This window comes from Trichosurus vulpecula, chromosome 8 (assembly GCF_011100635.1).
Source record: "Trichosurus vulpecula isolate mTriVul1 chromosome 8, mTriVul1.pri, whole genome shotgun sequence".
In the NCBI taxonomy this organism is placed as follows: domain Eukaryota; kingdom Metazoa; phylum Chordata; class Mammalia; order Diprotodontia; family Phalangeridae; genus Trichosurus; species Trichosurus vulpecula.
In genome coordinates, this window is record NC_050580.1 from 23479585 (window position 1) to 23506117 (window position 26533).

The 26533-nt window shown below is 44.8% G+C and overlaps 1 protein-coding gene across 5 annotated transcripts in view; it reads right to left on the bottom strand.

The window, feature by feature from the left end:
- The window catches only part of RHOBTB1 (Rho related BTB domain containing 1), a 190190-nt gene that overhangs the window by 18167 nt on the left and 145490 nt on the right, over positions 1–26533 (bottom strand). For 4 of the 5 annotated variants that reach the window (XM_036735059.1, XM_036735062.1, XM_036735061.1 and 1 more), the window contains exons 4-5: positions 6581–6766; positions 869–1842 (exon numbers count right to left, since the gene is read on the bottom strand). In XM_036735059.1, coding sequence (XP_036590954.1) covers positions 869–1842; positions 6581–6766 — 1160 coding nt within the window. Of the gene's footprint in view, positions 1–868; positions 1843–6580; positions 6767–8784; positions 8860–26533 lie in introns of those variants that run through there. The other variant, XM_036735063.1, reaches the window with a different exon arrangement.

Genomic DNA, 26533 nt, shown 5'->3' on the forward strand with positions numbered 1-26533 from the left:
CCCCTTTCACTTGGGCTATACTACGTTACTTTTTAAAGATAATAATGCTAGGAGGGCTGAGTGATCAATGGTTAAAAATATGACTGGGCTTTGCCTATGAATACAGATTTCCATCTGAACCAAAAGTGTGAACAGAAAGTAAGGGAGCAAGTTCAACACATCTGATTTATTTCCACTGACTGTTTTATTTTTTCTTTAAGGTTACTGGCCCATGTTAACTTGCGAGGTTATGGTCCACTCTGATGGTCAATGATTGGCATGCATTAGTCAATAACTTATTAGACTTGTCAAAAATAAAATTCATCCAACAAACCCTTTCTGATCTACATAATGAGGAACTTTGACCCCTGCCCTAAGAGGGCAGGCACTAAAATCTATATGGAAAACAGTAGCATGAAAACAATAAAGTAAAAAATACAAAATACTGTATCCTCCAGGGGGTCAACAAACGACTGAGCACCACCAGAAGGTGCCACGGCATAAAGGAAGAAAAAAAAAGTTAGAAGAGTAAAAGGGAGAGAAGGAAAAGGAGAGCTAAAATGGAATGAAGTGAGGGATATAAGATAGGGAGTGGTAGAGTCACACCAACAGCTTTGTTGAGTGCCACCTCAATGGTACTAGCACCATTGGGTCTTCCATTCCTGGTAAATGTAAGTAGTGACCAGACAGAGGAGTAGCCAAAGTAGAGAGAGAAAGTTTCAGGGAAAGCGTTTTGGGAGTAAATTTTCAGTAATCGCCTTGATGAGTACACATGCCTCCCATAAAGGAAACCATTTTCTCATTATCTTTAATGTCTATACCACTGTTTCATGCAAACATAAAAGGAGCCCATGAGACAACTACTTGGATTATTGTTGGATCCACTCACCTGAAAACGTCCCCTTGCTAAGGCATTCCTTTATCCGGTTGGCTTTCCTGACGTGGAATGCCTTAGTGATCTCCTGATTCATGAAGGCCTCTTTGTTCATTATATTTTCCACCATCATTCGCAAATCAAATACTTCTAGGATCTCTGCAATCTGAGCCAGTCTCATAAGATCCTTCTCCTTTTCATCTAATTGTCCCGTATAAAGAAACTGAAGCAGGGTCCTAAAAGGACCCAACTGAAGAGAAGAGTCCATTCTGACCACAGTCACCAAACCTACTCTATTCGAAATAGGGTTGACTAGCATTTCTTTGTGCATGTCAATGAACCCTTTGCTCCATGTGGACAAGTCTCTGGTGGTTAGAGGGAGGACCCCAGCTCCCAATTCCAGTTCTTTCAACACACCCTCACTTTGGGATGTCTGGCCTTCAGAAGCTAAAGGGATCGAGGCAGCCTCCATACTTTCTTCATTGGTATCAAGACTCAAAGTCCTTGTTGGAAAGTCCCAGTTGGGCTTTTCTTTTTGACAAGTGCCTTCAACGAAACTGGGAGACTCTTCACATTCCATTAAAAAAAGGTCATAAAATTTGGAAGAGGAGGTAGCGAGGTAAATCTTGTGTGCAAAAATATGCTTCTCATCCTGAAGGACAAACATGACATCGGCACACAGCGGATTGTTCAATAAATAGGCAGCTTCGTTCATACCCATGGTGGGACACTCTGGGATTTTGATAACTGGTGGAGGTGCTTTAGGAGGTAGAAATGGTGCCTGAAGTAAAGGTTTCTGGACTTTCTTCAAGTGAGATTTCCAGAACTGCAGGTGTCTTCGGGAAATTAGCGCTGCTCGAATTGCATTGTCGAACACATCCTTGATCCCGAACTGGTCGAACACACTTGTTTCATAATACGGGATTCCAAGCTCCTTGGCAACTTCTCGGCCTCTTTCTGGTGGCAAAATGTCTCCTCGCTTTATAGGCCTGAAACAGAAGATTGGAATGGTGTAAGTAACCTCATTCTAAAAAAAAAAGAGGAATCAGGGCAACCCAAGTATTATACTGTGCATTGATAGAACCATTTTTTTTCCATATAGCCTGGAAAGACCATTTTTAAGTCATTACATAGTCTGAATTTTGATCAAGTTAGCAAATCAAGTCAACAGGAATTTACGACCAGGCCTCTGGTTGTGTAAGCAATGGATTCTGTGAAATGGTCTTATTTGAATTCTCACTGCATATTTCCATTGGGCTGGAAGCAATTACTATATTTTACATATGATTTTAACTTTGAATAGTGAATATGAATAATATGACCCCTTCATGGGATTCATTATTCATACTAATCAGGACGTAGTTGTATTGTGTCAGGCACTGTCCTCTGCTCTGGGGATACAAAGCAAACAAAATGTATTTTCAAGTGATCAGCTGGGATATGCCTACACTATCTAGTAACCTTGAGGGCTTTACTATATAACATTAAATTAAGGAATGAGTGCAAACATATTTATTAAGTCCTTACTATATGCCAAGAAATGTTCTAAGCTCTGGGGATGCAAAGAGGAAAAAAAGGCAGATAGTCTTTGCTTTCAAGAACTCACACTTTAATTTGGAGAGACAATACAAAAAAAAGAAGTTCACTGATGGGGCAAATGGACAGGCCTTGGAGTCCTGAGAGTACAGGAGGGACAGCCCTGGATCCTTAGACTCTATCATTAAGTCTGATGCTGGGGCTTCTGTAGCACAGAGTAAGCACATGGTAAGGCCTGGAGATCCTCCACCTCATGGGAGAAATAGTGCTGTTGACTCCCATCTCATTCAAGCTATGTATGTGGTCAAGCAGCCTGGATGGGTTTTGGGTGGCCCCTGTTTGGGAAGCACCAAAGAGGGAACCTAAGTATTTATACTCTGACTCCCCAATTAGAGCATTATTTGTTTGCAGGTAAGGACTGTGCCTTATTCTTTATAGCCAGTGAATTCTCCATAAATATTTGTTGGGTTATGTCTATGATACCTGCAAGTAACTAAAACTGTATAGCTACACACACACACACACACACACACACGAACTTACTACACATATGTATGGGGTGTCTAAACAAGTCTCACTGCACTCTGAAGCTGTGAAAGCTGTATAGCCCTTTACGATACACTAGTGAGTCCTTTTACGTGGGGGCTGGACCAGATGGCCGCGGAGGTCCCTTCCTTCTCCTAAATTTGGGGACTCTGTGGGTGCTGTACTTTATAGCTTAGAAACAATTTTTTATACCTTATCTCATCTGAGCTTTATAAAAATTCCATGGGACAAGTAGGATATGTATTATTATTATTTCTATTTTCTGGAAAAGGAGATTGAAACTCAGAAAGGTGATGGGAGTTACCCAAGGTCAGACGGTAAATGGCAGTGTTTGACTCGAATCTGGGTCCTTCAGTGCTATATCCACTGCTTTTTTCTCCCACAATGCCACATTGTTTCCTGTACACAAATTACTTAATCTTCCAGAGCCAAAGTTTTCTCATGTGGAATTAAAAAAACTTTTATTGATATAGTTTGTTTTTACATCATTTAAAGTTCTTCCCTTCCTCTTCCCAGAAAGCCATCCCAAATAACAAAGAATACATTTTATAAAGAAAAAGAGGAAGAGAAAAAAATTGTCAAAACTGATCAATACATCAAAAAGTCTGAAAAGACACGCGTTTCACATTTCCACCCCCAAGCCCGCCATATCTGTCACCCCGGATCTCCCAACTCTGCAGAGGAGTGGGTTAGAGCTGCCTCTTCACATCTCTTCTTGGGAACATAGTCATACTTGGCAATTTGGCAACATTCATTTTTGATTGTTTTGTGACAGTTGGTCTTTTCATTTAAATCACTGCTGTCATTATGTATATTGCAACTTGAGGATGACCAAAGGATGACACAATTTTAGAAGTGGATGGCAACCTTTGTGGCCATCTAGCCCAACTCATATCAGGAAGTAGCACCCACTTCAACACACCAAAACATTTACCCAGCCTCTCCTTAAAGGCCTCATAGTAGAGGGAACTTGTTCCTTTCCAAGGTGGCCCATTTCACTTTGTGAGAGCTCTCGTTACGAGGAAATCTCAACTGCCTCTCAGCACTTTCAAGCACTCCTCTTATTTCTGTTCTTTGAAACCTAACAGAACAAAGCTAATATGACATCTTTCCAACTACCTAAAGACCCCAATCCAAGTCTTCTCTTCTTCTGGGCAATGTCCCCGTTCCTTCAATGGATGCTCATGATCGGGGGCTTTTCATTAGCCTAAGTGCCCTCTCGTGAACTTGTGAATTCTTCCAAGCTTGCCTACGTCCTTTCCTCACCACTAAACTCTAGATGTGTTCTGACCAAGAAGGAGTATGGACAGATTCTTCTTATTCACTGAGGTCTCCCACTGTATCCAGAGCCATCTCTAGTCATCATGATCTATATCTGGCCACTGGACCCAGATGACTCTGGAGAAAGGAGTGAAGCTGGTGACTTTGCTCAGCCCTGCCTCACTTAAATCCAATTCACTTGCAAGTCATGATAGCACCTTCCTGATGTCATGGTCCTTTTTGAGAAGAAAGGACAAGCAAGGATCTGCGGTGAGAACCGAATGAGATCGTCCATATCAATGTACTTTCAAGGGCATAAAACATAAGAATGTAAAGCATCAGACTTATTATTAAAAGCATTTGTTACCATGGTTGTGCTTTTGTGAGCCATCAAGGACTCGAGCAGATTACTAAGAACCTTATCAGTCTTTCAGAGTATTCCCTCATTAGACTTGAGCTCGAGGTCAGAGACCTTGTTTTGGTTGTCCCTGTATCTCCAGCGCTTAGCCCCATGCCTGGCACATTGCAGGCACTTAATAAAGGCTTGTTGACTGTTGACTATAACGACATGTTTCATGATTGTTGATCACTCATAAGAGGAGCCATAAATGTGGACCAACCTGTTCCCTCCCAGCTCTGCATCACAAGATCTGATGGTATTTTGCCTTTCTCAAGTCAGAAGCGAGTGCAATTGGTAAATGTAATATTTTACATACATTTTGGCACATTTTGAAAATGTCGAATGAAAACTATTCATAGCTATAAGATTGCAATTCATACTTGATTCAATTTATCATTGAGGCATTTTGGTGTTTCTAATACAGTCAAGCTTAGAATAAAAGATGTGTGAAACCATATGGAGGCAAGGAGCATGTGCGTGCACACGTGTGTATGTGGTGTGTTGTCTGTTCCCTTGAACCAATTTCATCCAAAGAGTTTTCCAGAAAGAAAAAAAAACAGAACTTAATAAATAAATTTCTACTAATGTTTGATGAAGCTAGAGCCTTCAGTTGATGGTTGGGATTAGTATACATTTGCCTACAGTTGCAAAAACACAACAAAAATTTATAAAGATCCTGAAGGGCAAAGAAAAGGCTTGAGTTATCATTTAATATGGTCCTTTGAAAAAATGACTATCCTTACCCTGGAAAAATGTGAAGCTGTTTTTCTAGAAATTATGAAAAAAATTTCTTTTTGAAATTTTTTTAACTTTATTCTGAACTTCATAAACACCAAAAAAATAAGCATTTATGTATTCATTGTAGAACAGAAAAAGAGGATTGTCTATGACACTGTTAATCTCAATTATACATGGCTTGCCTTTCTCTTAAAATACAGAATAAATTCAGTGTGTAATTTTCCAAGTTATCCTGTTCATGTGCCCTCCCTTATGGCCTGCTATCTCTCCTGGGCATAAGAAAGACTTGAATGACCCTCTTTTCATTCTTTTTGCTTCTTTCTCTTTCCCATTCCATAGTTTTCAATACTAATAAAACAAAGGCATATTTCCAAGGCATTTGGGATGTTATCATATTTATACCCAAAGGGCAAAAATATTTTATAATAAATTTTCATTTTGTAGCATTTTCATAAATAGCTCCTAAAAGATTTTTCAGTCAGCATTCCCATTCCTCCCCTCTACAGTTATAGAAAGAAAGAAGTTTAAGGTCAGGGCCAGGTAACATTAGCCTGACAGCTAACTACTGCCAGTAACCATGTCCAGAGAAATCAGGAACCTCTAACAAAGTATCTTTAAGTGCCTTTGATACACAGATTTCTGGGCTCTCTATCTGGACTGATTGGTCAGTTATATCACTGTGCTAAGTAGGCCAAGGCCTCAGGGTCCTCCAGGAGATCTCATTATGTTTTTATAGGAGAAAAACAAAACAAACCATATGTTTCATTGCCTGAGCTCAGCCGGCAAGCCACCTTGTAAAGAGGCCACTAGGGGGTGCAGTGGGTAGAGTGGATGGGTCTAGAGTCAGGAAAACCTGAATTCAAGTCTCATTTTAAAATACTAGCTGTGTCTCTCAGCAAGTCACTTAACCTGCTTGCCTCAGGTTCCCCATCTGAGAAGTGGGGGTAATGATAATATCTATCCCCTCAGGGTTGAGGATTAAATGAGATAATGTTTGTAAAGCCTTATCATAGTGCCTGGCGCACAGTAGGTACTATATAAAAATGCTAGCAGTCGTAATAATGACAAAGTTATGTGTGCCACTGTCACAAGAGAAGTAGTAGGAGTCTGGGGGATCCACTGAACACTCTCCTCGCTGTTACTGGAAGCCCAATTTAAAGCCTGCATCCAACTAATGAGGAGAGGTCAGTGCTATCGCCTTCTCCAAAGGATAGAAAGCCTTGGCTCCTGGGCATGCTGGGCCTTACCTGGCTAATGGGCGTCGGGCTCGATTGACGGCTTCGAGATCGGCATAGCGGAGGTCTAGTTGGCAGCCGACGAGAATGACCGGGGTGCGAGGGCAGAAGTGCTTGATCTCTTGGTACCACATGGTTTTCACATGATTTAGGGAGTTGGGATTAGCGATGGAAAAACAGAGAACCACAACATCGGACCTACGAGGAAACCACAGAAGAAATCCCAATGACATTTGCTTCATAGGAGCATTTTGATCACTTCACTGGGGTTTCATGTATTCTTTCCACACACCTCATGCCACATGAATGAGTTTTCTTTCTTTTTTTTTTTTTTAAGGAAAGAGAATGTGGAGGGGGAGGAGATCTCTTGGAGTCATGCAAACACACAAGTCACAATAAGCCCTCCACTACACTGCTGCAAAAGCCCAAGGCCTCATTTTCATACTGCCCCGAGGGCCTACAGGCGTCAGCAGGCTCACAGTGATGTGACTTAGCCATAAGATCAGAACGTGCTAAACTATTTCTGTTCACGAGAAATAGTTTCATCATACCCTCTGCCCCACAAAACCAGACCGTCCACAGCAATAACACCCCAACCCCCATTAATGTCCACCAGCTGAAACATAAATATGAGATGCAATCAACCAATCAGATAAAGCACCCCCATCTGTGAAGCGGGCGGTAATAATAATATCTGTGTCCTCAGGGTTGAGATTAAATGAGATAATGTTTGTAAAGCCTCATCACAGGCCTGACACGTTACTGAAAAGATCCGCTCTCTCTGGCGTCGAGAAGCAGAGAGAGTCACAGCACTCCCCCACCCCCACCCCAGCCTTACCCCCAGACACGCACAGGAGGAGGATAGACACCTTTTATAAATGAAAAAAAGTTAAACCAAAGTTCTAGAAGAGCTGACTCCTAACTGTATGTAGGACAATGGAAATGCCATCTGAAGTACAGCTAACCAGGAGATAGAGGGCCAAGACAGAAGGCAGCATGGTGTTTGGTGACTGGAGAGACTAGCATTTGAATCCTGCCTGACACCAACTGTGTAGCCATAGGTAGGTGAGATAAGCTCTCTGTGCCAAAGTTTCCTCATCTGTACTGAAAACCTACCTCACCAGGGTGCCAGGGGCTCAAATGACAAGTTGCATGTGACGCACTTTGCAGATTGTAAAACACCATAGAGGAGCCACCTATTTTCATTTTTTGAGAGCACAATGCAAGCAGGTTTCTTGGCTACCTTTATCAATAAAAAAAGCCTTGCTGGTCAGTGTTGGGCATGAAGAAAAATAATGGAAGAACTGGCCAACAATCCTGATATGATACTTCCTTCTCCCCTCCCTTCCTTCGTTTCCTTCCTTCCTCCCTTCCTTCTTTCCTCCTTCCTTCCTCCCTTCCTTCTTTCCTTCCTTTCTCCCTTCCTTCCTTCCTTCCTCCCTCATTTTCTTCCTTTCTCCCTTCCTTCCTTCCTCCCTCATTTTCTTCCTTTCTCCCTTCCTTCCTTCCTTCCTTCCTCCCTCATTTTCTTCCTTCCTTTCTTCCTTCTTTCCTTCCTTCCTTCCTTCCTCCCTCATTTTCTTCCTTCCTTTCTTCCTTCTTTCCTTCCTTCCTTCCTTCCTTCCTTCCTTCCTTCCTTCCTCCCTCACTTTCTTCCTTCTTTCCTTCTTTCCTTTCTTCCTTCCTCCCTCCCTCCCTTTCTCTCTGTCATATCTTTATTACACAATAAATCACCACCTTGTAGAGAGAGCATGGTTACAGAACAGCCTCCTGATATACCATCAGAACTGCTCCTAGGTATTCAGACTGTGACTACATTTGCGAGCGACCCGTGAAAAAGGTTACTGATGAATGGGGGGTCTTTCAAAGTCATGGAGGCAGAAGAGATAACAGGAAGACTTTTGATCGTCTATAAAAATTAGCCCTGATGGCCATAAAGAGCAAGGGGTTAAACTCACAATAAACTGCTCATCTCCGTTTTATTCACTTCTAATTTTCTGACAGATTCCCAAAGAACATCATGCTGGAATGGACAGTGTGCTGAACATAGGAGTCAGGACGACCCAAGTTCAAATCCCATCTGAGTCCCTGAGCAAGCCATTTAAACTTCTCTCAATCTGTTTTCCCATATGAAATGAGGCTAACAATAGCAGCCCCTAACCCTCAACGTTTCACGAGGATTAGACGAGACAGAGTACGTAGAGCACTCTGCCAACCTTAAATTGGTGCATCGGCGCCAATCAGCATCATTATTATTACTTATGCAGCAAATGGGATCACAGGTAGGAATCCAAATACTCTTTTTTTCAGTCACGAATGAGGCATCCTCTCTCCAAGTCTGTGGAGACAAACACATTTAGACACTGCCTTCCTCTATGCTCCACCACCTTCACTCAGTTTTTAAGCCCTCACTCCCTCTTGAAATCACTTGGTATTTATTCGTTGGTGTACAAGTCAAATCTCCATGGTAGAGTATAAACTCCCTGAGGGCAGGCACTGTTTAGATATTTGTCTTTACATCCTCAGCAACTAGGATGGTGCCTGGAACAGAGTAGGTGCTTAATAAATGTTGAATTACTGAATCCATGTAGCAGGGCATAAAATTCCTCAAAGTATTCACATGGGAAGAAGTAACTATGGAGGATCCCTGCATTAAAAGTAATATGGGATGTCTGCCTCTTAATAGCAAAGGACAATGATATCAATTCATAGCAAACATACCAAAAAAATCCATTTTTACATTAAAATAGTTCTGATTTTAATGAAACCATTAGCCTGCATGTGCTGGGATGTCATTGAAAGTGAGGCTGAAATGTGGGTGGTCTGTGATAGTACCCTCAGAGTAGAAAGACGCTTCAAGGTCACTAGAAACCAGCAAAGGATGGGAGTGAGGCCAAAAAGCCCAGGGGAAGGCATGTTCTTTGGGCCCTTGGATTTATTGACTAACACCTTATGATTCAGACATTTGGTAGTCAATTTTTCTACCCAACAGCATCAACGTTTCCTGGAACACAGCCCAAAGCACTCTCCACTAATCATTCATTAGTCCCTGAGTTTTCCTATGGCCCCAGGCTCTATTTATATCAGCTAGCCAGGCCGCTGCTGGTTGTGTTTAGACCAGAGCATCAAATAAAAGGAGACGGTATTGTGGAAGGTCTGGGGCTTTATGACAAAGTCTATGCGTCTGCGTTGAAGGGAAATGATCAAGAGTGTGCCTGGCTCTGGCGTGTGGCTCTTTCTAATTGGCCCTCCCAGGAGTCTGGTTAAGGTACATCAGTGGCACCCAGAAAGGACAACTTTCTCGGCGGCATAATTCGCCTCCCTGGGGTGGAGCTGAGACTTCAGCGTTATGATCGAACATGATGCTGGTGCATGTGAGGACTAGAAATCAGTGATGGACCAGTTGCCAAGGCAACCCTTGGAACACTCATATCACTGAACACATACTCAGTCCTCTCCAGATGACCAACAGAGGCAAGACCTCGGGGACGGAGAGAATATAATCTACTTAGAATCCCAGCACAATGTCCACACACTAAGCCAAGTCTTTGGGGAATAACTCATTTTTAAAAAATTCCTGTTGCATAAAAATTTAAGTGTAAGAAATGTTGTGGGGAAGGTGGCTCAATGTTAAACATTGAAGAATTTTTCTCTGTAGGAAATGGTGGCTGAAGGATCATCCTGAATAACATAACTTCCTCAAAACTAAAATAACTTATTGATTCAAAGATCTGTTGGTGTCTTCCAAAAGTCTGTCCTTTTCCCCTCTTCACATTATGTTAATCAGTGGATGGGTCTACTTATCAAACCCCAAAATGATCACCAAGCCCACCGGCTTAAGCCTTTTCTCTCCTCATACCACCCCCATTTTTAATTTACAAAGCACTGTGAGGGCCTTTTATTAAAATAAAGCTAATGTACTCATTATTCTATATCCTATTTTCTGGTATATAAATAAGCATACAAGGATATTGATGGAGGAACGAGCCAACAGAGAGCTGATGCTCTGGCAAAATCACCTCTGTCTTCACATCTCTTTATAAATCTCCGTCCTCATTCTGTTGGCATAAACGCCGATCTATACAAGCAAAGAGCTATTTTGGGAACACCAGTCTGGATTCCAAGCCAGTTTTTCTATCTCTAGTCCAAGAAAGCACAGGACCTGCAGCTAAGAATATCTCTAGGCAGAACTCCAAGGAACGAGTGATATTCAATAACTTTTAATCAAAACACACATTCCGTGCAGAGCCTGCTCAGTGCGTGCCACCAGGCTGTCTTTAGAAATGCTGGCCCCGGGAATGAGAAAAGGGCATTTGTGCTTATTCTCTCTTCTTCCTGCAGCACGGAAAGGTGGATGGGCAGTCGGGCTCAAAGGTGGAATCCTACCTCCCCCTTGTCTTGACTACCTGGGTCATTGCTTTAGCTTTTCGAGCCTTGGTTTCTTCATCTGTAAGATGAGAATTATAATAGACTCAATCTCACAGTGTTATTTTGAGGATTGAGTGTGTGATAATGTGTGTAAAGCATTTTCTAAAATCTAGAGTGATGTCAAATTGTAACGATTATTCAAATAAATTATTATTTATTATCTTCCTAACCTGTATGTATTTTGAATATGTAGTTTATCTAAAAACCAGTGGTGGCCATGGCAGGAGATGGGGTTAATGGGGGGGATGAAAAAACCTTCAAATGTTAGGCAGATGAGCTAACCTAGAAACAGTACAAGGACCACAGGGACAGTCTTAGTTGGGAAGAAGAGATTTCTAGAAGGCTTTCAAAGGTTTCCCAACTGTCACATCTGTGATTCAGTGGAGAGCAAAAGAAGGCAGGAAGGGGAAAGCAAAATTCTGAGATCGTAAAATGCACTTTTTGGTTGTTTTTCAGTTGTGTCTGACTCTGTGACGCCATTTAGGGTTTTCTGAATACTGAATACTATAATGTGTACTGAAGTGCTTTCCCATCACCTTTTCCAACTCAATTTACAGATGAGGAAACTGAGACAAACAGGGTGAAGTGACTTGCCCAGGGTCACATAGGTTTTGAACTCAGGTCTTCCTGACTCCAGGCCTGGTGCTTCACCTAGTTTCTAAAATGCACTTTAGTCTATCTAATCCAACAAACATTAATTAAATACCTACTATGTGTCAGGTACTGTGGGCATAAAAGACAAACTGGACTTCCCACCCTTGAGGAGCTTATATTCTATTGGGAGGATGCAAATGAGCACAGACAAACCTCTCTAAGACATGCTCACACCTCTGGGCTCAGAGCTGTTGCTGTGCCAAAGCCAACTCCATATTTTTGAAGTTTATAGGCCTGGATTTGGAAAAGGCCTCAGAGGCCTCCTGGTCCTACCCATATCTGAACCAGACATTGGATGTCTCAACTCTGGGCATTTTCACTGGGTGTCCACCATGCCCCAAATTCCATCCCTCCTTCCCTTGGCTTCCTCTTCTCCCATAAGGTTTTTCCAGGCCCCCTTAATACAAGAAGCTTCCTTTTGTTGATTATCTCTGATTTATCCTGGATAGATCTGGCTTGTGCATAGTTGTCTCCCCATTAGACTGGGAACTCCCTGAGGTTGGAGACTGGTTTTATTTTTAGCCTTTATAATCCCAGCACTTAATACAGTGGCAGGCACATAGTGGGTGCTTAATACATGCTTTATGCCAGACAAAAACACATCTTACAACATCCCCAAAAAAATCCTCGTTCTTTTGCTTTGGGTAAAACATGATTTTTTTTATTCCATCGGGGAGCAGGAGATGTTCCCATAAAAGGCTTCACAGGGCACCTTCCCATCCAAGAAATCTTTGAGAATAGTTTAGGTTAGTTAAGTCTGAAGTAATTCCAATATTAGTGAAAGAATAAGGTGGGGGGAGAAAAGAAGAAGGGAGTTTCTCTTGTTGCTGAGTCAGGAGGGATGGGAACCAGATGGAATTTTTAAGACTACTTAAGAAACTTGCTTTATTTGTGTCAACTTTTCTATAGAGGTGAAACCTAAAACGCCCCTCAGACCCCAAGCATTCCTTTATCTTTATCTACACACAGTGAACAGCTGGGGCAGAGTTCATATGGGAAAGCCCGACAAAGGAATGGGGAGGACACAAGGCCTGAACAGGTCTGTGGGGAGAGCTGGGCCCAAACGCCACTGGAGGTTGGGGGAATAAAGTGCCAAAGCTTCGGGTTAGCCACTTTTCTTGGCCCGAGCCAGACTTGGAGCAGCAAATGCCACAAACCCACAAAAAATTGTCTTTAGAATGTCTCCAGCCAAATTTAGCAAACTGAGGAGGGAAGAGTTCATAGAAGGATCTAAATGCAGAGATGTTTCTCCCATCTAAAACATCAAGTTTGGCCTTTGAAGAAGTGTTGGGAAAAATGAATTAGTGAATCACCTGTCTCGAGCCAAATTAGGCACTGGGGATAGATTTTCCTCTGTTGTTTTTTTCTTTGCCTCAAGACTGCTCTTCATCCTGCCTAGCCCATCCCTCTTTCTCTTTACTGTAGCAGAGAGGAGGTCTCAGTTTCCTCATCTGAAAACTGAGGGGGCTGGGCTAAATGACCTCTCTGGGTCCTTCTAGTTTTAAAATCATAGGGCTTTGTCCTGCAGTTAGGCCACGTTACTATCTGAGTGACCCTGGGCAAGCTGCTTAACCTCAGTGGGTCTCAATCCCCTCATGTGTAAAATGAAGGGGCTGGGTTAGATGACACAGACGATCCATTCCAGTTCTAATTCTGACTTATGAGCAACACGGGTGAACAATTCTCTGCTTGGAGATCTCTACCAGAAGGGGTGGAGAGCTGAAAAGAGAATGGCATGGCCCAACTGGAAGGTCAACAAGGGCTGATTTAACCCAAGAGGGCAACCCCCTACCCCCTTCAGCCCTACCTCAGGGGGCTTTGATTCAAGGCCAGACCATCCCATCTCAGCTCTCCAAACAGTGCTTATTCCATCCACTGTTTAACTGTGAGGCCAAGAGCTGATGGGTCTGTTGCTAGACCACAACGTGGCGACCGAGGGTAAGACCGCAACTATGATGTCTCCCCACTCAGAATGTGTCCTTTGCTAATTAACTCATCTTTGTTCCCTCATCCCTCCTGCACAGATAGTATCTCAAACACTTTTCACCTCAGTGAGCTCTAATACCACGGCTTTCCTGTCTAAGAATAATGGACTGAGGGTTCTCGTCATCAGTCCCATTCCAAGAATATCTGAATTCCAGTAACTGACGCTGCACTTCGGCTCTGGGACCCATTCCTCCTCTGCCCCAACACTGGCCATGGCACATTCTGTACGATAATGTTTAAAATTCTTCCTAGCAGCGTCACCCCTTCCATGCACCCTGTCTGATAGAGACCAAACAAACAGAACCACATAGAGCACAACAGCATGGAGCAAGGCACAGGAGGGGGACGTATTACATGGGAGCTTGGTTTGGGGTTGCTGTTGGTTTTTTAGTAGGGAGCAGCCAGTGTTGGATGAAATGGGAAGGGTTTTGGTCAGTGAGGGCAAGCATAACAAGTGACCTACAGATGGATGGCTGGGGTTAGTCCACACTCATGATGGATGAAAAGCCCTGTTGGGGACAGCCTGGCAGGGGGCACCGCAAGGGATCTGAGTAAGGCAGGGTAAGACCATGCAACGGCCTGGATGTGGGCAGGAGAAATCATGTTCATACGTTACCAAGACCAGGGAGGCTTCTTAAGTACAGATGTTAAGTGGGGAAAACTGTCAAAACACCCTGAAATATATCCAGATTGGGGAGCGATTAGCATGCAGAACTTTCTCTTTTTTCCAAGGTCCCTAGCTGCATGTTTAGTAGGAAGCAACATTTAAAAACGCAGATTAAATCAACATCTTTCCCCCCAACATGGGATGGGGGTACTCTTAAAAAATAAAAGAAGGACCATTCATCAATTTCACACTGAAGGCACCTAACACTGGCCTGGAATAGATCACTCAGGGATTTATTAATCTCAGATGAGATCCACAGGTTGCAAGGCGGTCAGAGGGGTTCATGACACAAAGAAGGTTAAGGACCTCTGCTCTTGAGGTTTTTTCAAGTTTAAAAAAAACAAAAACTTTTCAGCAGCCACACTAGCATAAAATAGCTCATCATCATGGGAGTATTAGTCTGACCAGAGAGGGCTGATGGGAAAATCCCACAGAAAATCAACTGTGACTCATTTTATGGGTCAAACTCAAGGGAAGTAATATGTGGGCTCCTTCAGGTACCTTCCTGCCACTCTCCCTGGTGTGCTGCTCTGGAATGAGAAGAGTGAAGCACACACCCTCTGAACACAAACTTGGACAACCTATTCAAACACCCATTTGTGAGTCAGAGTCAGAGAATCTCATCCTTTAGAAAGACCTCAGCTACCATCCAGTCCAACCCAAAGCTGCAAAAGAGTCTCCATGCCCACCCACCTGTTGCACAGGCACCCAGTCTTGCTTGAAGACTTCCTGAAGGCAACCCCTGCCTCCCAAGCCTGCCTATTCTACTCCTGGGAGGCTTTAATTGTCAGGAAGTTCTTCCTGATGTCCAGCCTAAATTGGCCTCTGCAAGTTCAATTTGCCCCTCCTGGTTCCTTCCTCCTTCTGGGCAGAGATCTATTCCCTATAGGACACTGTCTAGCCATAATATAAGAGCATAACCCCTATGGAAACAGAAATCAGGAAAATAAATGAAGAATCATCTTAAGATGGGAAAGGGAGGGGAGACCTGTGACTTTGGTGGCATGGCAAGTCCTTCCACTGATGCAGACTGGCTCTATGTCTAGTCTTAAGAGGGTTGTCATTGGCACTGAGGTGGTTAAACAACATCCATTCATACAGCAAATGTGTCAGAGGCAGGCCTTGAACCCGGAACTTCCTTTCTCCATGGCTGGCCCTTGATCTACTATGTCATGTGGTTTCTCAAGAATGCCACGAAAGGCTGAAAATGAAACCCACAGGAATCGGATGGTCTTTCTCCAGGTTCTGTCTACTAAAGTGACACATGAGAAAGGAGAGATGGTCAACATTTCTGCAAGCTGATAGTGTTTCGGAAACTGTTTTCAAGGGTGGATTAACCCACTTGATTAGATGCTTCCCTGACACCAGAATGATACCGGGTTAATTATTTTTCTGGGACTGGATGGCCCCTAGATGCCAAGGCAGCGTAGGGAAGAATGTCACAGACTCTTGGAAAGAATAACTCTAAGCCGCAACAGAATTAAGACTCAGAGGGGCAGCCTGGTGTTTTGGAAAGAGTCGAGAGCGACCTCATTTTGAATTCTGTCTCCGATGCCTATTAGCTGTGTGCCCACTGGCACGTCACTTACTATCTGGGTAATGAACTATCGGTTCATTTACCTGTAAATGGGGACAGTACCTACTTCATCGGGTCAAGAGAGAAAAAGAATGTCAAGCATTCTGCCACCCTGAAAACACTATATGCACGTCAACTGAGCAGCAGGGGGTCATAGCAGGTCAAGAAGGTGGATTCAAATCCTGCCTCTTTCCAAGACACTCATTTCTAGCACATTCTTCTGACTACTGCCTTGGCATCTTGGGACCACTGGTTCCTAGAAAAATAAATGACCCAGTGCTATCCTAGTATTCTAGCTGTGGCTATGGGCAGATGACTCACATGAGCTAGGACTCCCAGTCTCACTAAAGCGGACATGCTGAATTGATGGGAGTTTCCGTACCAGGTGTCCCTATAAAATGAAATCACTGAATTGGTGCTCCAGCTAGACATACACATGAGTTTTTATTGTTAAATCCTAAAACCATCAACTTTGATATTAAGAGAGCATATAATAGAAATCATTAAGATAAAATGGCATTCCATTTCACCTTAGAGGAAGCTCCTTGATTACAAACTACTCATTTGTTTATGAGCATTTCAAATCCTCCCCACTCTGGCCCCAGAGCAACTTTTCTGATCTTATTTTATATTATCCCCCTTTACATGGTCTCGCTTTCAGTTACACTGGCTGCTAGTTGATCCCAGATCACACAAAGTCATCTCTGCCCTCTGGGTCTTTGTACTCCAGGTCCCCTACATCTGGAATATCCTATGCCTTCCTCTCCACCTCGGAGCTTCCTGCAGAGGCCAATTAAGGGGCCACCTGCCTCCTCCAGGGTCCTTTCTTTATCTTCCTCACTTCCTACTGCTTTCTCCCTCTTGAAATGGCTTTGTCCTGGTATTTTCTTAGGTACTGTTAAATGGAATGTAAGCTCCTTAAGGGTAGGGCCTCTTGCCTTTTCTTGGTCTTGGCCTCCCCAGTGACTGCCCACGGCCAGGCACAAAACAGGTGATTAATAAATGCTTATTGAATTGTCTCAGCAGCTTCTAGGACAGCAAGTCAGGGTTTGTACCTGAAAGGGAACTGACTGCTGGTTTCTCTTACCTCCTCTAACTACTAATGCTGTGATGTGCCGGACCAGGAATGGTTGCCTAATGAGCACCCAGGAGCTCAAGTTTTTTTTTTCTTCTTCAGACAGTTGGGATTAAGTGACTTGCCCAGGGTCACACAGCTAGTAAGTATATGAGGGGGGATTTGAACTCAGGTCCTCCTGACTCCAGGGCAGGTACTATATACCAACCACACCACCTAGCTGCCCCCAGGAACTCAAGTTCTTCAGGCTCCAAAACAGCTGCCCTGGTTGTTTCTTTCATCCATCCTGCTCCCTGCCATCAGCCTGTTTTACCTGAATTCCTTCCTTCCTTCCTTCCTTCCTTCCTTCCTTCCTTCCTTCCTTCCTTCCTTCCTTCCTTCCTTCCTTCCTTCCTTCCTTCCTAGAAGTCCAGTCTTTCTTATGCAGAGCAGCAGAAAAGGCCCTGAATTTGGAACTGGAGGCTTGGGGTCTGAATCTGGCTTCTATTACATGCTACCTCTGTGACTTTGGGCAGACAAGGTCTCCCACAATCATCCTGATCTATATCTGGTCACTGGACCCAGATGGCTCCGGAGGAGAAAGTGAGGCCAGTGACCTTACACAGCCCTCCCTCCCTTACATCCAATTCATTTGCAAGTCATGGCATCACCTCCCTGACGTCATGGTCCTATTTGAGAATGAAGGACAAACCACACACACACAATTTCTCCCGCAGCCTCAGTTTCCCCATCAGCAAAATGAAGTTGGACAAATGGCCTCCCCGGACCCTTTCAGCTTTAAATCCACGATTCCATGTGGCATCTCTAACAGATTCTGTACCAGCTGGTTTGGGGAACCTACCTCAAAAGGGGGAGGAGGGAGGAAGCCCCTCAATGTAGGTTGGGCTACATTCTATCAGAGAGAAGAGGGGCATCCCCTAAATCCCCTTCCAAGGTGGCTGCGACGGAGCGGACACCGGAACGTGGGGTCAGGCCTAAATTAAAAATACGGCCTCCAACGTTCACTAGCCGTGTGACCCTGGGCAAGTCACTTCAGGGATGCTCAGCATCCTCACCTGTAAAACGGGAATTGTGATAACCACAACGGCTACTCCTGAGGTTGCTGTGAGGACACCAGCGACTGGCATATGAATAATTAATTAAATAGCATGAATTATTAGGGAACCGTACTTTTACAGTCTTATTGTTAGAAACAGAGCCCATGTGACGTGGAATATGTGCAATAAGACTAGAAATAACCAAATAAAACCGTGGGCCCCGGGACGAGTCACCCCAGCTTCCTCACCCACAACAGGAGAGGGCTGGACCGGACCAGAGGCTTTTAACCTGCCGTCTGAGAGTTGGTTTTGGAAAACTATTTGGATAACTGGAGTTCAACATGACTCTTGAGCTTTTCTCTCGTAAGGCCGTTCACTTCATCTTACGCGTTTACGTTCTTCTGAGAAGCTGTCCTGAAGCTGGCCAAAAGGCTGCAGAACACACCGAAAGTTATAAAAGCGCGAGCCCATGAACTCCGGGACGTGATACTTAAAAGTACAAAGGCTGGTTAATGTTGCCCTTTCTGGGAGCCCAGAACCGCATCTCTGCAGTCATGGTGGTCATGGCACCATCTCCCCGGGCCTGCCCCTGCTGCAGCTTTGGGGGACTTACACGTACTTTCTCAACAGCACATCTAGTGAGAGACCCCAGCCAAAAAATTTGTAGCTCTTAGGGGCTTGGAATCAGTGGAAGGAGAGGGACAGTCATTTAGGACCCTCTCAGGGATACCCACACTGTCTGGTTACCAGCCTTAGAGAAGCTGGGAAGAGGACCAACGCAGGCCGGAGAAGTGGGGCCTTTGTCTTTATGTTTTGGCTTCAGGAGCCTCTGAGTCCTGGCTGTTACACAGGCCCCCTCCTCTCCTTTGACACAGACACCACCCTGGGGCAGGCCCTCATCACCTGACACCTGGACTATCCTAATAGCTGCTGGTGGGTCTGCCCACCTCAAGTCTCTCCCTACTCCAATCTATCCTCTACCTGACTGTCAATATGATCTTCCTAAAAGGCAGATCCTACCATGTTACACCCTCCCTGCCCATCCTCTGTAGCCTAGAGACTCAGAGGAGTCCATTAGTATATGAGGCAAAGACAGGAGCCCCCATCTGGGATGTTTCTGCCAATTGTGAGCCCCCTTGGTGTCCCCCACGGCCTGCCTCAAGCCTGGGGTGGTTTATTTCCTGCCATGTGATGGGGGTGGGGGGGCTCTCTAGCTTATCCCAGAAGGCCGCAGGCAGACTTGAGCACTCCCAGTGGGGGCCTCATTTCCTTGAGTCTTTAAGCTAAATAAACAGAAGAGGGAGTTATTCATTGTTTGATGAGAATGTGAGAGGCTTAAGAGAAGGCAGTTTTCTGTGGTCTTCTTTCACCAAGTGCCCGATCACACGGACTCATTTAGAAAGCTATTAAAGACCTAAGTAGAAATTCGGGAGGCCACCGAGTGTAGCCTGACGGGTGCAGGCGGCTGCCTATTCCTGAGCCTTCAGAAAGCCTGAGATAGCATGGTTTGAGGGAGGGGTCTTGGAGCTAAAGAGACCTCTGTGGTCTTCCCCTCCAACGCACTCATTTTATAGATAAGTAACTCAAGGCCCTGAGAACTTCATCTGAAGTATTAAAGTCACTTTACATGACTTGTCCAAGGAACCACAGGTAATGAGGAGCAGTGTCAGAATTTGAACTCATACCCTCAGACTCCCTATTCTGTACTCTGGCCATTCCCCCATGATGTCCCTTCACGACAGAGATGTGTCTCCAGACACCCTCACTTCCTTTCACAACCTGATCACAGACCTATCTCCATGGACACATGTCCTGAGCCCTGAAGAATACTCCATAAATCCTTTCTGAAAGGGACTTCTGCTTAAAAGTCCAATCATCCCACTAAGCAACACATCCCAAAGGGTATTAACTAGTGTGTCTACTCGTCCCCAAATGTTGGAAGCTCCAGACTTGATTTGCTTATACCTATGCAGAAGCTGCCCCCCATTCTTGGAGGGTGACCCTCATCTTGGCCGCTCAGAGGCCCCAGCTTCCTCCAAAGCTTAGGTCAACATTGCCCCCGATGTGAGGCTGCCACTGGCCCCCTGGGCTGCTCATGCCTCCCTCTCCTCCTTCTCCCCCACCCAACTACCTTCTATTTACTGAGTCTATATTTGGCATATACTTACTACATATATGTCCACGTTGTATCTCCCACCCCACTCCAGAAAAATGGAGGCTCCCTGAGAGCAGGGAGTGTCTCCTTTGGAGGCCCAGTGCCTTAGTAGAGTGTCCCGGCACACAGTGGCACCTTCATAAACGCTTGCCAATTCAACCCAACTGAGGTAAGACTCAGTAGAGTAGTCTATGCAAAGCACTGAGCTTAGGGTAGGAGCACAAAGGCAGAGAGAAAAGTCCTTGCTCTTGAGCCACTGAGATTCTGGGCCTTCTCTTAGATTACATCTTTCTCCTCCCGTGGCACTGCTTCCATCTCTGCACCAGCAGCCCTCTCTGCTGATTGGCTGACTCTTGGTGAATTCCAATTACTTGATCCAGCAGAGCTAGCTCTCCTTCCTACTGGCAGATGTGACTGCTGAGCTACAAATGGTGATCACTGGAAGACTGTAGAGAATGAAGCCATACAATGTTGGGAGAAGACAAACGATGCAATTTTCCAAAATTGAAGAGAATGGACTCTGCCCACTCTAGGCCAATGAGTGAACTTCTCTTTAATTCCTGCCAACATCTCAGACGTATTATTAAAGGGATGGTTAGCGAACATTTAGAAAAGGAAGCAGCTATGACAAAGAGGCAGCCTAGCATCATCACGAGCAGGCTATGCCAGCCTACTCTTCTTTCTTTCCATGATGGTTTCTAATGCTGTAGATAAGGCTTATGGAAATGGGTGAAGCCTCCTCTTCTGGTGGATAACAGTGATAGAGATGTGGGTTGGATGGAGCGAGGGCTAGTGGAAGGACCAGAACCAAAGAGGAGCCATTGAAAGTTCAATGTCAGCTTGGAAGGCGTACCCCAATTCAATACATACAAACCTGTGATTCTATGTGATAAGTGAAGAATAAGTAGGGATCTCCAAACTCAGTTGTACCTTGTTTTAGGAATCAGATTTGCTGGGAGAAGAAACAGGTAGGATCCTGCCAGCCAGAGAGGGGTGAAATCAATTTAATTGATTTTAATTCAATTTAATTAAGTGACATGTTAAGAACTTGGTAGATAAAAATGAAAATATTCCCACCTCTCCTCAAGGAGCTTACTGTGTGTGTGTGTGTGTGCGTGCGCGCGTGCGCGCGCATGCAAGGACACACATGTGCAGGGAAGGGATCTGTGTTGGATTTTGTTCTGCTAACATTTGAATCAATGACCTAGATAGAAGCATCGATAGCACCTACATTCACTTTGTTACTACACAATGGAAGGCAGGGAACACAGCGTAAGTAAAGAAGTCTGGAGGTGGAGTCAGAGGAGCTGGGTTCAAATACTGGTTCTGTGACTTAGTCACCTTGGGCAGGTCTCTTCCCTCTATGGGCGGGCTGCCTTCGTTTTCTCATTTGTAAAATGAAAGAACCAGACTCAATGTCCTTTGAAATACTGTTCTAATTCTAGGATCCCACGGTCTATAGCAAGCAGCGGCAGCATCCAAACCCAGCTCATTTCTTCCCACTCTACTTTGGTTGGGGCCATATCATGCCAGAATGAGGTTGGTGCCTAAGGTGGTGCTCAATCCCTCTCTCTCTTTATTGGTGGCTTGGTTCCTCTTTACAGAGGCTTGATGACACATCCTGGGGTGGGGGTGGGGGGGGGGGTCTTCCTATGTAACAACAGGACAAGCAGAGGCCTCAGTTCAGCTAAAAGGTTTATTTTTGACTTGGGCCTTATTTTTAACATCAGATTTGCTGGGAAAGAAGGTGGCAGAGCCTTGCCAGCTGGGGAGAAGGCGTCACCCATTACAGAACTCTGGGGAAAACGGCAGAGGATCATTGAGTACTAGCCCACTCCTGCCATCTCCATGAACCAGGGAGGACCCACTCAGCTGAGTCTCACGCTGGGATTCCAATTCTGAGTATTCCCAGGGACGACTTCTTACCCCTCATCTTTGGGATTGGGGGACGGGGCTGGAGGCAGAGTTCTCCTGCACTCTGCTGTGAATCTGGATCCTCTCCCTGTCATTACAGGAATACAATGAATGATTAACAAGGGTCCAGATGCACTTATTCCACAGCCCCCAGAAGGGGATGCGAACAACACATGGATTGTTAATTCTCATGGACAGTAAACATTTCTGTGGGCCCCAAAAAGGGCTGTTAAGCCAATGGAGACAGAAAGCATAATGAGGATTCTGTCTTCTTTCCCGAATGACAAGTCATTAAAAGTCAAAACGAATGGCAAATAGAAGAGTTTCCCTACAGCAAAATAATACCAATGGTGATGATGATGACCATAATAATACGGTTTTTAAGGATTCTCAGAATAAACATGATTATTGAATCAGGCTTCTTAACTAAAGTACCTAGAACATTCTTTTGAGAGACCTTGGGTTTTCAGTCACAATAGCAAAGATGGCGCAGTGCTTGAAAGTGACACTTCATGTCTAATCTCAAGCTACACCCCTAGGCCTCAGGAAGCTTCTAAGGACCTTCTGGTCTGTGGTCTATGGTCCCATGATTCCTTCTGTGATTTCTGTTCTATCTGAGACATTTGGCAGTAGAATGAATCCCTGGGGACAAGTTAGGAGAAACACTGATAACATGAACCAGCTTGTTAGATTAGATCCAAGAATGCACATAACCAGGGGCAGCTAGGTGGTTCAGTGGGTAGAGCTTGGAGTCCGGAAGACTCATCTTCCTGAGTTCAAATCCAGTCTCAGACACTTACTAATTGTGTGACCCTGGTCAAGTCACTTAACCCTGTTTGCCTCAGTTTCCTCATCTGTAAAATGAGCCGCAGAAGGAAAGGACAAACCACTCCACCAAGAAAACCCCAAATGGGGTCAGGAAGATATGACTGAACAACAAAAGCACAGAATCAGGAGAATAATATACACTCCATCAGGAGATACACAGTGTTATATGATATACAATCTGTCAGGAGAACAGGGACTGATATGAAGAGGAAAAGGTGGCTGAATTCGGATCAATGGCAATGAGGAACTGTTGGCAACAGACGAAGAGAGACACAGCTGAGCCTCTTTGTGGAGAAGTGGAGGGCTACAGGTGTGGAATGTGGTAGACACTGTCAGATAGGGATGCTTTGTCCACTTGCTGAATGTTTTTCTTTGTTACAGGGGATTGGATGAGTATAATGGGAAATCTGGGGCATCTCTCTCAGAAAAGCCATCAAGCTCGGCTGGGTTTTTTTGGTCCCCTGGGAGAATCACAGTCTTCTTTCAACAGCAAGGTAAAATTCCCACTCAGAGCAGCAATAAAGAGGGATTTGTGCATGCTTTGAACCAAACCAAACCAAAAGGTGAGCGCCAGGGAGCCTTCCTGAGGCATGTGACTGAGAGGGAAGCTTAATTTTAAACAGTCATCCCTCACGGCTGAGGGCATGTCTTGCTCCTAAGAGAGCTGAACCTCTCAGAGGGCAATGAAAAACAATGGACTTTGGACAGTCACATGACGGAGAAGTTTGTTAATGCTGGGTCAGAGGGGCACAGGGGTGACAGGACACAGTCTGTAACGTGATGTTGTGGAAAAAACCACTGACCTCCCCTCCCCGCCCCTGGCAGTGGTCAGTCAGCATTTATTAAATGCTTATCAGGTGCCAGGTACCGTACTAACTTGCTGGAGATACAAAGACAGACAAAAAATACTTTTCTCTAGTTTTTCAGTTACGTCTGATTTGTTGTGACCTCATTTGGGGTTTTCTTGGCAAAGGTACTGGAGGGTGTTGACATTTCCTTCTCCAGCTCATTTTATAGATAAGCAAACTGAGGCAAACAGGGTGGCGTGACTTGCCAGTAAGTATCTGAGGCTGGATTTCAACTCAGCTCTTCCTGACTCCAGGCCCAGTGCTTTGCCCACTGTGCCACCTAGATATGCCCCTCGAGTTACCCCCAACAAAACAAGAATCTGTGCTCTCAAGCAGTATACATTCGAATGGGGGAGATGACGGCATGTGAATATCCAGGGTTAGTGTAAGTTATGTGATGTCTGGGCCTCAGCTATCTTAGATGAAAAGGGAAGTGGTTGTCTAGACGATCTTGAAGGTGCTATTTGATTCTACTGACTAAGAGGAGCGATAATGAAGTTACAGGGGCAGACGCGATGATTCTGGGCATCCTTTCAGCGCTCAGAGCTGGAACGCCACGGGTCAGGGAGCTTAGTGCCATGCTTAGTTCAGAGGGTCACAGAGCTCAGAGACCATCTTTTCCTCAGGTCTGTAGACTCCCAAGCCAGTGGATCAAGAGCTCATTAATTTAGAACTGCCACAGAGACACAAGAGATCACAGAATCAAGGTTGAAAAGGGCCAGCGCCTGGCGCAGGGGAGGCGTTTAACAAAGGCTCGTTCACTTGAGCTGGTGGCCAACTAGTCCAACACCTAGCTGAACGAGAAATTGGTGGACAACGTCCCCAGCTGGTGGTCGCCCGGCCCCTCACCTGGGATCTCCTGTTCCTGTTCTGGCTTAGAAGAGATGGCCACCAAGATGTGGCCCATCCCACCTTCGGCCAGTTCTCAATGTTGGAAAGGTCATGCTTACAAAAAGTAGAATGGGCCTCTCTCTGCAAATCCCTCCCAGTGACTCCCTAGTTCTGTTCTCTTGGGCCAAGCTGAACAAACCTGATCCCTCCTCCACAAGACAGGACTATCTGCCACAAGACAGCGAATCCTAGCCATGGATTCTGTGTTAAACAAAAGAGTGTTTAACAACATCAACAACAAGTGATCCTTTGTCTGGAGGTTTAAGGGCTTATAAAACACATTACGTGTATCCTCTGACCCTGACAACAATCCTAGGAGGGAGGGGCTGGTATTATTTTACAGATGAGGAAACCGAGTCTGAGGGAGAGGAAGTTCTGGGTCACACAGCTAGTAAGTGTCTGAACAGGATTCAAACTTAGGTATTCTTGACTTTTAAGCTTGGTGCTAAAAAATAAAAAATAAATAAATTAAAAAGTTTGGTGCTCCAACTGCCTAATGCCCAATCTGATCTTCCAAACTAGAGTGAACAATGCATGGGATTTCCATGGTACAGTCCAACACACCACCCAGTTTCACAGGAAAGATGACCTCAACATAAACATCTCAGGAATCTCATCGGCAGGCCCAGAGTTGTTCGGAGAAGAGAGGTGAGCCGTAGGCCTCCTGGAGCACATTCCTCCAGCCACGGCCTGAGCTCATCATCTCTCCCTGCACAGAACAGAGGACTTGGGAATATAGCCTGAGCTCTCCATGTGTGGAAACCCCCTGCAGCCACCATTGCGGCTTTGTTGAGGAGTTTAGTGAATGGTCCATGAACCAACGCATGGAAATGAGGACATTAGCTAGCAGGCAGGGGCAGAAACATCAGGGAAGAGAAGAGGTGAATTCTGAGAAAAACCAAACAGTGATCCCAGTGGTACAGATTCATGGGTGGTGCGAGGGAGTCCAAGCTGCTCCCACCAGTGGAACAGAAGTTACCGGAGGGGAAGGGACTGATTCATTTCTGTCTCTGTGGCCCTGGCAGCCAGCTCAGTGCCCGGCACACGGAGAGGGAAGAGAGGAAGGGAAGGGGGCATTTATTTGGAGCCTCTTGTGTGCCAGGCACTTTAGGCACTAAGCACTTTAAAAATTTCATCTTACTTGACCATTACAACCACCATGGTTAGGCAGGTGCTATTATTATCATCCCGATTTTACAGATTAAATGGTTAAATGACTTGCCCAGGGTCACTCAGCTAGAAAAGCATCTAGGACTGTGCCACCTAAGCACACATTTGGTTTCCAGGCGCCTCGATGATCTTCCTTCTTTTGCAGAGGGGGGGGCTGAGCCTGGCTATGGGGTGTTGTCCATGCCACATTACATACACATTTGCATCCATTGGCTGTTGATGTGCGGTGTCTTTATGATGAGCTGCTTGGGTTATCTCTTCTCTTGTGTTTTATTTTTGTTTGTTACAAAGGGTGGCTCTTGGGGGAGGGGAGGAAGAAGCGATACACCCGGAAATGAAGATGATACAGAAACAAAATATATCAAAGTTTTTTAAAAAAAGAATGTTAGTTCCTTTGAGTAACTTTAGAAAAGGTTTTATTTAAAATAGATTTTTGCTGCTCTCTTTTGTTTTCCCCTTCCCTACATTTCTCAGTGTATCGTAAGTCAGTTTTAATTAGCTTGTTTAACTTGCAGACTCTCCTGCAGGGGGCAAGGATGGGCTGGCTCTTGTATTTCCACACTCAGGGCCTAATCCTCGTCACTTAGTAGGTGCTTAATAAAGCTTCATGAATTGGCCATCGGAGGGGACATCCATCTGTTCTTATGTAAGTGTGGACCGGCTTGGTACACACAGCAGGATTCCTCTTCGAGAATAAAAGATAAACAACCACCACCAACTTGGAGTGAATGTGTTA